General features: G+C 36.9%; 2 protein-coding genes across 2 annotated transcripts; one reads left to right on the top strand and one right to left on the bottom strand.

The window, feature by feature from the left end:
• Nucleotides 1-671: 671 nt before the first annotated feature.
• LOC116189296 lies at nucleotides 672-1,392 on the bottom strand. The gene has a single exon (XM_031518897.1). The coding sequence runs from the start codon at nucleotides 1,332-1,334 to the stop codon at nucleotides 798-800; it is 537 nt and encodes a 178-aa protein (XP_031374757.1). The 5' UTR covers nucleotides 1,335-1,392; the 3' UTR covers nucleotides 672-797.
• Nucleotides 1,393-3,941: 2,549 nt separating this feature from the next.
• LOC116188968 (small ubiquitin-related modifier 1-like) lies at nucleotides 3,942-5,652 on the top strand. Its single transcript, XM_031518426.1, has 3 exons — nucleotides 3,942-4,205; nucleotides 4,811-4,960; nucleotides 5,246-5,652. The coding sequence occupies exons 1-3, from the start codon at nucleotides 4,134-4,136 to the stop codon at nucleotides 5,345-5,347; spliced, it is 324 nt and encodes a 107-aa protein (XP_031374286.1). The 5' UTR covers nucleotides 3,942-4,133; the 3' UTR covers nucleotides 5,348-5,652.
• The last annotated feature ends 7,867 nt before the right edge of the window (nucleotides 5,653-13,519 follow it).

Genomic DNA, 13,519 nt, shown 5'->3' with positions numbered 1-13,519 from the left:
ACAGTCTAGAACCATTCAATGAAGAATTGGTGTCAAACTCAAAGAAAAACAATTTGGGCCGGGCCGTATATGGTAGTTTTCGCGGGGTAGAAAGGTGGCCCATAAGAAATCTCATTTAAATAACCATTCCCGTGGCCCGTGGGGCCGATAAATTGCGCGTAAAAAAATGCGCCATCCCATTTGTTGGTCAAGTTTTGCGATTATAGGGGGAGCTTTTAGTGAGAGCTGTTTCTGGGGGCTGGTCTCCGACCCTCGGGAAAATCCTCTTTGGCCGGGGGCCGGCTCGCCACTCCCACTATGGTTCATCACGGAATTTTTTTTTTTTTTCAGTGTGAATCTTGATATCTGGAAGTCCATTTGTATCCTGATTGATTCAATCAAGCGGGTCTACCTACTAAAGGGTAAAGCTCTCACAGCGTGAATTTTCTGCATTCATAAGAACTCGAATCCGAGACTTTGCTTAAGCGAATAAACGTCAAAGCGCTTGAATCAATCCACATTGGTGGGATCTTCTTTTTTCTTATAGCACGACTATACTCCCAAAGAAAGGGAAGAAAAGAACGAGAAGAGGCAAAGATTTAGAAAGAAAGAATCTCATAAAAAAGATTCTTAAAAAAATCAAATTATTACATAAGAATTAAAGAATACAAATACCTCAGATTGATGCTTCAGATATTTTAAGTTATGGCTCTCCCTTTGATAGGAAAATTTATGCATATATGTAAGAGTATGACTACCCCCCTCTCTTTTTTTATGTGTCAATAGATACAACCAATAAGAGACATTCTCTTACCATATCACAAGTCAAAGAAACTGTTGAAAATGTCCATATAAGCTTGACCAGGAAAAGTCGCATGAGATGAGATAGAGGTCGACCCGAAGCTCCCATCAATGAAACCCTTGTTGCCTTGAAATTCTTGGCCAAAGTCATCCAAAAACCCAACGGAATCTGTATTAGACGAGAGACTCGAGAAGACATTATGGGACGCTGGGTCCATCGGCACTGTGCCCGTAGTATCTATACTTTGGCCTGTTTCTCCGGTCGCAAGATCGTTCTCATCATGTGGCAATGCTCCACAGCGATCTTCATGACAATATTGATTGGAAGGTTCAATGGGACGGGACTTTCGGGCAGAATTCTTGGATGGGCCAGTAAGGCGTTGGACCAGCGACCTAAACTCCTCAGGTTTCACATGGATTATCTTCGGAGACGTTGTGTAAATGATGATCGGTGGGCGTGGTTTCTTGATTGTGCACGAGTCTTTACAAACTCCCAGAGGCGGCGGGAGTTGGCCTTGGAGCTCTTTTCTCAGTCTAAATTCCGACGAATCCATGGTATACGAACGTATCCTTTTGTTGTGTTGATGATGATGTAGATATGAGATATTTTGTTTGCTGAGACTGTTGAGGGAAGGGTGGAGCAAAGAGAGCTTTGCATGGCCTATTTATAGAGAACGGGTCAACTTTGTAGTAGAAAGTCTTGGAGAGTTGTTATAACACTTAAAGACGGCGCGTTTCGTGGAGTTACGAGTGTTTGAATTTGTCTTCACTACTCGGGAGACTATAAGATCCTCAAAACGAAGAAGGCGTCAGCTGCGATTTAATTGGGTTCGGAGTTACGATGTAATGTGTCCATGTAAACTATGCATACTTCTATATTATAGATATTAGTAGTCCACAAATAATAATTCATGTGTACTTTACAAATAATAATATTAGTAGTCTATTTTAGAGCACTTTTACTCGTTGTCACGGTGAAAGTTTTTATAGTCACATATGAATATGACAATCTAAAATGCACTAGCTGGTATAAGTTATTGATTATAGATTTAATATTTTTAAGTATAAACGAAGTTCATGAGCTTAGAAGGCGAAGAAGGGCACGGGAAGCTTGAGAAATGTGGGGTTTCCACTTATGGGATAAAGTAGAATGATACTAATTAGCTGCACCTCATTTAGGCTAACTTAGAGTGCGTTTGGATTGAGAGTTGAGTTGAGTTGAGTTTTGATTTTAATTGATTTGTAATGATTGTATGGTTGAATTATGAGAAAAAGTGTGAAAAAGTAATAAATAATTGAGAGAAAATAATGATTAAGTAATGATTGTGGAGTTGAATTGTGAAAAAGTAATGAATAGTTGAGATAATTTAATATTAAAAATTGAATTGAATGGTTAAAAAAATTTAAAAAATAAAAAAAAGTAATGATTGTGATGTTGAATTGAAGATAAGTGGAGTTGAGTTGAGTTGAGTTGAGTTGAATATTTTTCCGAAAACAAACACACCTAGAATTTAAGTTGATCGGAAAGGCCAATAAAATTACATTAGAGTGAATCCGTATTACACACGGAAAATTTACACAACGAAAATTTATACTGAAAAAGAAATTTTTAAATAAAACGGACGTGGTCAGAAGAAATATGTCCATCCATCCTATCCTATCATATTGTACTCTAATTTAATGCTTAGGATTTGGTAGTTGGCCTTCTTCTCCAGTATTGACTCATTCTGAGAAATATTGCAAACATGCTTTCTGAGTCAGAAATGTTCTCACGAAGAACTGTCCGTTTTTATTGCTTGGTCCAACAAACAACTGAGAAACAAATACATATATTAGCTTCAGAAAATTTGAATTTGTTACTAAAGGCATATTGGTCTGTGTGAATAATTCGAGTTCTTTTTTTTCTTTTTCTTTTCATGGCGAACTCACTATTCGAGTTTTTAACTTTTGATTATCGTAACATTATGCATTCAGTTTTTAAAATTGTCACCTGAATATGGTTTCAATGTTCCAAAATGATATGAGATGTAGTCATAAAAGTCGTGGCAAAAAAAAAAAGAAGTAGTTATAAAAATTTCACGCGAGCTGAGTATGATTTTGATGTTTCGCAAAAATATGATATCTAAGTAGTTATAACAATCTCCTGCCCCCGCCTCTGGATTGTACTTTTGGCAAAGGCCACCCATCACAGTATGATGTCTAGTTGGGTAAAGCAACTCGAGTCGTGGGTCGTGTTGTGCTCAAAAACATTTTTCGTGTGCATGGGCTTTCCTCCAAGAACTCTAATCGCACACCTTTTTTTCTTGCACATGATGAGCAGTCCCACCCATAGTGGCTCCATCTGTCTAACCCTCCAGTACAAGGGCACCCGAGCCAAGTTTTAATAGGTTTCGAACATCCCGGTATCTGCTGAAATCCGAGCAGCTGGGAGCATTTACACATATATAAGAACCGGAACGGGAAACCAAACAAACGAAGACATGTTTGAGCTCCGAAGGTTTGGAATGAATTTACCAAAACTTGGGCGCAAAATTCCCTCTTATAATCAAAGTGGGTTTGAAATTTGAACTGATGCTGGACAACTGCACTCAAGAGCCTGAGCAAGAAAGAAAGTTAATGAGGAGCTGTGATATGGTCATCAATTAAAAAGAAAAAGAAAAAAAAGAAGAGAGTGTAATTTAAGCCTTTCTTTTTTTTTTCACCTGATATTCGATAATTTAATGAATTTTGATTAGTTTAAGTCGAATCGGTTCATTAAAGGATAAGGCCTTGTTTGGTTTGTGAATATAATTTTAAAATCACAATTCTAACTTAACTCTACCCACTACAAAACAAAATAACTCATACAAAGTCAAAGAGTGGGCTCCATTTATACCACTCTTTTTCACAACAAAACAACATAACTCATATAAAGTCAAAGGGTGGACCCTATTTATACAATTCTTTTTCAAAATTAAAATCTAATTTTAAAATTTTACTATAAAACCAAACGCAGCATAAAACTCTCGTAATATGAATTTTTTTTTATTTATAATACTCGAATTTAGAAGGCACCGAATTACTTGGTGCAATTCATGTCGGGTAATCAAGCCTTCCCAAAATCTTCTAAGAACTTTTGAGTTAAGCTTTTTTCCATTGTCAGTGACAGTTTAGCCAATCTTGGGAAAGGGTGCTGCGGGCAACAGACTGCAGTTTGACCTCTTTTCCCCTCCTTCCTTCTTCACACAGCCTTCACATGACAGGCAACAGACACACAACCCCGTCCACATTTGCTTCTTCCCCTCTGTTTCTCCTCCTCCACTCAGTAGTAAAAACAGGCCTCCCCTCTTCTGTCTTCACAGTTCTGCTTCGCAATGTTGGCTCAGGAGATCTCCGACAGCCAAGACACCCAGCAAGACAAGGTCGAGATTGCGGTCCTGAGTCAGGTAAAGAAATGGTTTCTTTTTTAAGAAAATGCAATCTTTTTTGCTTTGAGCTCTGTGGGCATCTTGGTTCTTTCTTGTTTGCATGGGAAATGAAGCACATACTTGACTGTTCTTGAAGCTGTAAGGCCTGAGTTTTGTCGTCCCTCTGACAAAGTTTGTTGCTTTCTGTTCCTGCGCTGTTGTTTGGGTTTGTATAGACTGTTGATTGTCCGATGCTCCATGATTTTGTGCTCCTACATGTTCTTGATGCAGAAAGTTTGTGCCTTTAATTATGATCTGCAAATGGTTATGGTTCTGATGTCTTTGTCCTTCATAGCCGAATGTTGACCATTCACACTATCACAATAGCCAGTTCTGTGCATAAAAGAGGCGAGGAAGGCCTCAATGTATCCCGGCGAGGCCAGCAAAGGCCTCTCAATGAGGCCGGCTAGGCATCGCGTGGCCTGAAAATAAGCCAGTGGCGAACCGGGGAAGCCCCTCAAGGGGGGGAGACTCGAGACCTGGGGCTGGCGCGTGGCCAAACTTTTCGGCCCGGATATGAGCTAACCCGGGCATGGTTGCTCCGCAATGTAACTTGTTGATGATTGGTTCTCAATTTTTCGCAGGATCAACGAGTAGTGACTTTCACCATACGTCGTGACAAGAAGCTAGATAAGCTTTTCAAATCTTACTGTAGAGAGAGGGAACTGGATATCCAGACTATTCAATTCCTCTACAAAGGGAACCGGATTAAAGGGTATCAAACCCCCAACCAAGTAAGCTGTTTTGTCTATCTACCTTACATATTGCTTGCTGAAGAAACTGCACCATGTATGGTATAGAAAGCCTTTAAAACCATCAGCCGGGAAAAGAAGATGGCAAAGAATAAAGCTTCTTTTAGTTTTGAAACTGCAAGCTCTAACTTGTAGAGCACAAACTACAATTTCCATAACAATTTGCTGAGGCATACTAAGGTCTTCTGTGCGGTTTTTCCTTTGCTATCATTACACTTTATTGTTATCCTAAGTGATTTCTCTTGGCTTGTTTCATGTTTACTTCAGCTCAAGATGAAGAATCACTGCGAGATCAATGCGATGGTCCACCAGATGGGAGGCGGTAGCGGGGGCTTAGCACGTAACTCGGGGGCCGACCATGGCCACTGATCTGAGCTCTTTTCTGTTTATCCGGTGGCCGGATCTTGAGCCCTACCCCGCTGCTGCTGTTTAGAAGCTGACAGTTCTATTCTCAAACTATCTAGTTGAAACTTTAATTAGTCTTACTGCTAATTAGATACATCAAGCACAGCTTTATGATGCATGTAAGCTCTATATGTCCTTTGCAGGCGCCTTGAGATTACTTGAGAACTCAATTACAGAGTTATTCGAGTATATTACGTACTGATGTTGTTAGGTGTCGTTTGAAGAATCAATTACTATATTTCCCAGAAGAGATCAATTGTTCATGTGATCTGTTCAATGTCTCTTTAAGATGGCTTGAGAGCGCTACATCAGATACTGAATGTGGTCCATTGGGCCTCAGTTACCAACTTTGCCCATGGAGCTCCCTTGGATAGGGTGGGGTTCTATTAAGTACAATGCTTTCTTGAATAGCTTCACCTAAAAGCATCGTCGAGATCGAAACTATCTCCTGTGGTTAGTGGTAGAGTTCGAGCAATCCGTTGGACCTTCCGATAAAATTCTTGAACATTCCGTTTCATGCATTGGCTCCTTAGTGTCACTCTTCATGAGTCGTGGACGATTTAGGGAAACGTCCTGTATCTAGGCTTTATTTTTACGGAAGGTATTAATGTATCCAAGAATGTATCCGAGTTATCCAAGGGGAAGGAAATTCAAGCGAAAAGAGTTTTGGATTAGGAAAGGTTGTTGATCATGAAGGCCGTCTTTTCGAGCAAGAGGATTGATCGACTCGGCGTAACGTCGGAACATAGATGGCGGAGAAATAAACAGCAGAGGATTATGATCTCTTGAAATCGCTGTCCCTGTCCCCATCATGGAAAAGGCCTATGGCAGGCCCACATTCCTACATCTACCCGACATAGAATATCATGAGTGGGCCCCCCTAGGCCCACAAAATTATCCACCCAAAATTCCCTTCTATTTTACAGAAATTCCAGTTCATCGGGTTTAAGTTGGGGCCCAATCGGGAATTAGTCTCAGTTATTAGGTTGCAAATACTCCATTATCGTGGTCTTACAAAAAAAAACAATATATATATATATCAAGCTTAAGTGGACATGCAAGCCGGGGGGGGGGGGGGGGGGGGGGGGGTTCATCAATGGTGTATCCCCCCATAACTTGCTTTTGAAATTTAGAAATTTTTTTCTCGAATATCTAGTTTTGTTTCTTGTATTCCTCCAAGCAAAAACTGAGTCCGTTAAGCAAAAATAAAATTGTGTGGGTGAAAATTTAAAATTAATTAAGAAAGAGACATAAATAAGGGAGAGAGAATAAAACTTATCTATCTATCTATCTATCTATCTATCTATCTATCTATATAAATATTAAAAGCCGAGTCAAAACATCGAAAAGGGATATATGGGATGAATGATGCTTCTTCTTGTGTAACGTTTCATTTGATCGCCGATAGTCATGTCACAAGTGGCCCCTCGTCACTTCTCGAAATCCAAATTATTAGCAATTATGGAAGACTAAAAGACATAATAAATTTATTAAACTATTCATATTTTGTTGAATGGTTTATGTTTCAATTGAGGCACTTGCATGGAAATATGAAACTTCCACGAAAATATATAATAAAGAAACTTATATAGCAGTCAAAAATAATTTTATTAATATGATCAATAACGAGCTAAAATATTAAATATAATGAATTTATTAAACTATTCATATTTTAGTGAGCCAAAATGTTCAATAAGAACAATAATGAAGATAAAAAATATTTTTATAAAGGTCATAATGAAAAAACTTATAAAAAAAACAAAATGTATAATTACTGCAATTTTGTGCAGGCCCATATATCTAGTTATCTAGTTATAGAAGTGAAAGTTGGGATGGAACACGTTCTGATAGGCGTGAATACATGAAGAAGATAGGGAAAGGATGTGTGTATTTAAAGTTTGGGTGATTTTACATTTTCATCCCTGCAATGAAGCTCCAATTCTTCTACCATAATAAAAAAATATTAAGGGTAATTCGGTAAAATTATGCGAAGAGTAACGGTGAAGTACACCAAATCCTCCCTTTCAAATAGTATGACATAGATTACAATTTTATATCAATGTGATGTTCATACAGTCGCACGAGGTATTGTGATCACTAATGTATAAGTATTAATTTGATAACGTTGGAATTTTGTAACTTTACATTTATGCCAGCACCCTTTATTCTCCTTGCAGAGTACTAAATTCAAAATGATCTTGGCTCTTATCTTACTATAACACGCTAAATAACATGCAAGCTTTGAAAGTAAGGTGGTGTATGTTTGAACTTAAAAAAATTTGAAATTTTAGTGAAAAAGTATTTAATTGATTGATTAACTGCAAAATTTTTAGTCGAGTAAAAATTATAAGTCGTCAAATAAGAAGTTATTTGGATTATATTTGATCGTCCCATAGTTCAGATTTTTCTTCTTTTTTTTTCTATACTTTTGGCCAAGTGGTTTTTTATGTTGTATTGCTTTATTTTGGAAAAGAAGCAGTTTTAGTCCTCAATATTTGACTTTTTGTCACTGTAGTCCTAAACCTTTTATTATTATTATTATTGTTTTTATCTTCAACCTTTCACGTTTTTACCACTTTAATCTTAGTGTCACTTTTCCCGATGAAGGCCGTTGATGTGGATTTTAAATCCAATAGGAGAAAGACATGTGTCCCAAAAAATTAATTTAATATTATGTAAAATAAAATAATTTTTTTTTGAAAAATAAAAAACCAAGAGGATGAGGAAAAAAGAGAGTACAAGAACGACATTGTCGGAGAAAATAGAGGGGTTGAGGCATTGACCGACAACCATGACCCCACCTCGAAGGTTGCCGGCATGTCCAAAGGCCGCTGACAACCTTGAATGTGGGGTCGAGACCACCGTCCAACGACCCCAGTGCTCGAATCCCAGGATCTTGAAGTTGAGATCCCAGTCGATTTGGGAGTTAGGGGCATTTGATAACAACACCACCTTTAATGTTGTCAGCGCCCCTAAATGACGTCGACGACCTCTGAGGTAGGGTCGAGGGTCCCGTTCGACGCCTGTAGCCCTCAAATCGACCAAAATCTCGACTTCGAGATCTGAGTCGATTCAAAGGGTGGGGGGATCAACATCCCACCTCCGAGGTCGTTGGTGTCATCTGGGGGCATAGGTGACCTCGGAGGTGACCGGCCAAGGCCCCTTCCACTCCCTTCCTCGTCGACTGCCCCTTTAGGCCGACCTTGTCAATTCCTCTTTGTTTTTTTAATTGAAATCATTTTTTAATTAAAGAAAACATTAAAATAAAACATTAAATTCACGTCAGCATCTGTTAATAAAAAATATGACGGTCCTACCTGAGTGGCAAAAACGTGAAAGGTTAAGGATAAGAATAATAAAAAAATGATTTATGACTAAAGTGATAAATGCGTCAAAGATTGATGACCAAAACTGTCCTTTTATCTTTATTTTTTATTTTTGACATATTTTCTTCATAATTTCAAAAATTTTAAAATATATTTTAAAATAAAAAATAGGGAATGTGCAGAATCGAACGACATAGAGGTGAAGGTGATGCCCATTTCAAACACCGTCGCCAGCGTGAGGTCGCTGACGAGCTCACCTAGATGGTGGTATCTAGTTGGGACTGATGCTATCAACGCTCGGAGTACTTCCTCTTTTTTCAAAAGAGGAGAGAGAATGAGAGAGATCCCCAATGATGGACTCTTTCATTAGCCAGCACCGCTCCTGACTAAGGCCGCAATCCTAGAAGCTGTCAGCAACCTAACTCGCCTTGGGTGGTCGTGGCCCGGACAAGATCCAGCATTGCTCGAAATCAAACACCATGGAAGTTAGGATTCAATAAGCTCGTGCTTAAAAGTTAGTGGTCTGAAATAGCAAAGACCCTTTGTCATGATTTCAGCCAACCAATTGTTTTCCCGGGCAAAGGTGTAAATTAATTATGTGTTTTCCTGCAATTGGAATAGTTGTTGAAAATGTCAATTATATAGACAATGCTTTATGGCTTTCCCATGTTGATGCCGTGTCGTCTTTATTTATTGGTGCTCATCCATTGTAGTCTATCATGGATGTCGATCATCGAGAACCAAATCAAGAAAGTAGGATAAAAATTTCACCTTGGATTTTAGGATGTTAGACACAATATAGATGGTCTACTCAGAAATTTTTAACAACACTTCCGATGTTGAGGGGACAAAGAATTTATACCTTTTGCTCCCTAAAATAAGCCTTTCACCGAATCGCAAGGTGGACCATAATTGATAAACTAAAATGTCCAATTGTTAATAAACATATTAAGCGAGTGTAACGTAGTGGCGTGCACCTTATTCGTTAACTTAGAGATTACAAGTTCAATATTTAGAGGGACTACCCATGCCTATTTATGAGATATTTGAATTTTTATTTTATTGTATTAGGTTCATGAATCTCATTATAACAAAAAAAACATATATACATATATATATATGTATTTTATGCAATATGAAGATACAGATTCATTAAAATCACTTCGTGGCTAAGCATGTGTTTGATAACTACTTAATCAATAAATGCTTAAAAGTCACTTACAAATTAGTTATAATGGAAAATGAATGAGAAGAAGAGGGAAGGAGTAAAGATGAAGGTCCAATCTATTTAATTATTAAGTCAAAATTCACTTAGTGAGTAAGTAAGTCAAGATAATATATGCCCAGTGATAATTAGTTAGTTTAGTCAATAAAATGGAAACACAAAATTATTTATAAAATAAAACGAGATGTAATTTGAAAATAAATCCCACAAAAGTCCCCCAAGAAAATATCACATTTGTTTGTATCCCAGTACTATATCTAATCGCATTAAATTTTATTTTCCAATTTTGCTGATGTATATATAACTTTTTCTTTCCCTTTACAACAGAAGAAGCACCTTCCTTATATTACTATTTTAGTTGAATTAAATTTATTAGTGCAGGTCTAGAAAAGTGCCAGAGGGACATATATACCAGATAAATACATGTGATAATGCTTTATGTCATGAAAAATTCGAATATTCTTAATAAAAAAAGTTGGATATTTGTTTGGGAGCAGGATTATGTCCTAAATGCTACTTGCAACCAAGAAATTATACCCACGAAAAATGATAATAAATCATTTTATAATCAGCCTTTACTTTTTCTTAAAACACATGTTAGAGGTGTCTCGCATCAAGCCCGAAAGACAGTGTGTTTGGTTTTAGAGTTGAGTTGAGTTGAGTTTTGATTTTAATTGGTTTGTAATGATTGTGATGTTGAATTATGAGAAAAAATGTGAAAAATTAATGAATAGTTGAAAAAAAGTAATGATTGTGTTGTTAAATTGTGAAAAAAGTAATGAATAGTTGAAAAAATTTATTATTAAAAATTGAATTGAATAGTTAAAAAATTGAAGAAAATAAAAAAATAATAATTGTGTTGTTGATTTTTGTTATGTAGTTAGTAGAGTTAAAGTTAGAGTTAAAAATCTTAAAATCATATTGCGAAATTAAACGGGATGTCAAAGACTCGAAGATCTGGAAACGAGATTGAAGAATCAACCGAAGAAAGGAATGAGCAATTAGAAAAAATTGTCATGGCAATTTGAATAGAGGCGGATGCAGCAAAATTGTCACGAAAATTGTTGCAATTGCTGTGGAAAGCTGAGAGCATGAAAATCTTCGATTTAGTTTTCGTTTGGGTATAATTTCGTTGCAACTCTGAATCCATTCAAAGGAGAAATATTCAAAATCGGTCTTGTAGATATCCTTAGAGATAAATATTATACAATATATTATTTGGGATATTTAGAGTATATATATGATATTAGGGATGTGAGTCTTGTAATCTATAAATATGGAAAGAGCCTTGAAAGACAATTTAGGTTGTTGTGAGAATCACGCGTAATCCTCTTGAGAAGCTCTTGGGTTATTTTTCGGGTTCATAAAGTAAGAGAATTGTGAGAATTAAGAGGGTTGTTAGACTCTTTTCGGATTGAGTCTTGTAAAGGGGGCTAGAAAACACGTGTTTGATCTCTGTTGTAATCTCTTATTTTCGATTTAGTGGATATTTCTACTCTGTCCGTGGATATTTTCCTTGTCATGAGGGTTTTACCACGTATATTTCACGTATATTTAATGTCATTTATTTTTCAATTTCTCGTTATTCTAATGTCGTTTGGGCATCTTGTCCTAACAATACATTAAACAAAGGCCATCGTTGAAAGATAAATTAGATAGTTATATATAATTTCACCAATAATAATATATCTTGACTTACAAAAGATTGATTTCAACCAGATTGCCTTTTTATAAATTAGATACTTTTTTTTTTACATCCCAATTTGTATTATATAGTAATAATTATAGTGAAAGTCCTACAAGCATGCTAAAAATTTAAAATCAAGTCTTAAATGAATAAATTTGGTTACATCAGTCCTAAAACATTTTAGCATGTTATACACTTGGCCATTTTGGTTATGTCCGTCCACCGAATGATGATTTGGACATAACAGAAATCGTTCAATTTGAACTAAATATGTATAATATAAATAAACGTTTTATTTTTTATGTAACTATATTGATTTGTTTAAATTTGAATTCAAACTTTAGCTTACTTACTTATATAGGACTTTTACTATAATGGCCTAGGTTATAAAATGAATAAATTAACTGAAAGGGGATTTTTATAGGACAATCTTCTTCAAGACAACTAGCCAAAGGCCCCATATTATATTACAAGGGATTTTCCATGTAATGGCCCCATGATGGTACAGCTGAAAAGGATATTTAATTGGTGGTGAATCCTTATCTCATGCCATTTTGATTTTTTTTTTGCTAACCCGGGGTGTCCGGGCTTCGCCCGACTAATCCTGGGGCTCCGTGAACCCCCGGCGACGCACGGAGCGGGTAATCACGCCAAAGGCACTCCGGTGGCCCCAAGGGGATTCGAACCCGGGTCTCGGAGCAAACTTGGGTGCTCATTAACCATTAGGCCTAATCCCTTGGAGTTATGCCATTTTGATTTAGGAAAGGTTCTGAGTATCCAATAAAATTAAGAAGATTCTCCAAAACTAGTATCCTTATAAAATGCCGCTATTTTTTCCACGAAGATTTTTATTGATAAGAAAGTGCCTTTTGACAACAATTGTTTAAGTTGAATTTCTTTTTTCCAATCACAAACAAAATTCATGAATTTTAAAGAGGCAGAAACGAGTGGAAAAATGTATGTAATTGTACAAAAAAAAAATTCCAATAAGAAGCAAATGCAGGATTTTACAATCAGAAATCAAAAGGGTTGTCACTGTCTTACGGCGCCTTCCTCTTTTCTCTTTTTAAGTTGAATTTGCTAAATAAGATGTTTGCACAGTACTTGTTGGAAATACCAACTTGCCTCAACAATAAATATTGATGGAGACACCTACTGGCAGGTTTTAACTCTTCTCTATTTGAATTTCTAATAAAAACTCTATAGGTGATTTCAAATTAAGTAAATATGCAATTTCGTCATTGACTTTCGCAAATTGTATCAATTTTATTCCTGACTTTTTCGGTTACATTAATTTGGTCTCCGACTTTTGTACTATTGCATCAATTTCGTCCCTGACTTTTCGATTACATCAATTTGGTCATCGACTTTGCACTATTACATCAATTTAGTCCCCGACTTTTCATAGTTACATCAGTTAGTGCTACAGTTGCATCAATTTGGTCCTTGTGTAGTGTGGTTGCATCGATTAGGCTTCAATACAACATTAATTTAGTCTCCTGCCACATCAATTTGGTCTTGCCGTTAAGTATGGTCCTTGACGATGTTAAATGGTACAAATTGTTATATCAATTCAGTCCTCGTACTACATCAAATTAGTCCCTGAGCTATTTCAAGGTCGATATCCTCATCCTCGTCATCGTCACGAGGCTCTTCATCAAACGGAGGAGAGGGATCGAGACCCGCAACTTCCTTGGCCCATTGGATGATCTTCTCGACTTCATCCTCCTCATCGTTAGAGTTTAAGCAACTAGAGTCTCGATCTCAGCCGTCGCACGTGAGCGATGTCCCTGAGGGGACCAAATTCGTGGAAGCCACAGAATGAGAAGATGATGAGAACAAGGAAGGATGAAGGGAACCTCTAAGAGTAGCGAATCGAGTAGAGAGATCATCGTCCA

This window comes from Punica granatum, chromosome 8 (genome assembly GCF_007655135.1).
Source record: "Punica granatum isolate Tunisia-2019 chromosome 8, ASM765513v2, whole genome shotgun sequence".
Lineage (NCBI taxonomy): Eukaryota > Viridiplantae > Streptophyta > Magnoliopsida > Myrtales > Lythraceae > Punica > Punica granatum.
This window is presented reverse-complemented; position numbering and strand designations above follow the sequence as displayed.

Excerpts from the sequence above, each read along its gene's own strand:
- LOC116188968 (XM_031518426.1), top strand. The coding sequence starts at position 4,134 with ATGTTGGCTCAGGAGATCTCCGACAGCCAAGACACCCAGCAAGACAAG. Across the intron at positions 4,206-4,810 it reads AGATTGCGGTCCTGAGTCAG|GATCAACGAGTAGTGACTTT; the intron begins GTAAAGAAATGG and ends AATTTTTCGCAG. Across the intron at positions 4,961-5,245 it reads GGTATCAAACCCCCAACCAA|CTCAAGATGAAGAATCACTG; the intron begins GTAAGCTGTTTT and ends TGTTTACTTCAG.
- LOC116189296 (XM_031518897.1), bottom strand. The coding sequence starts at position 1,334 with ATGGATTCGTCGGAATTTAGACTGAGAAAAGAGCTCCAAGGCCAACTC.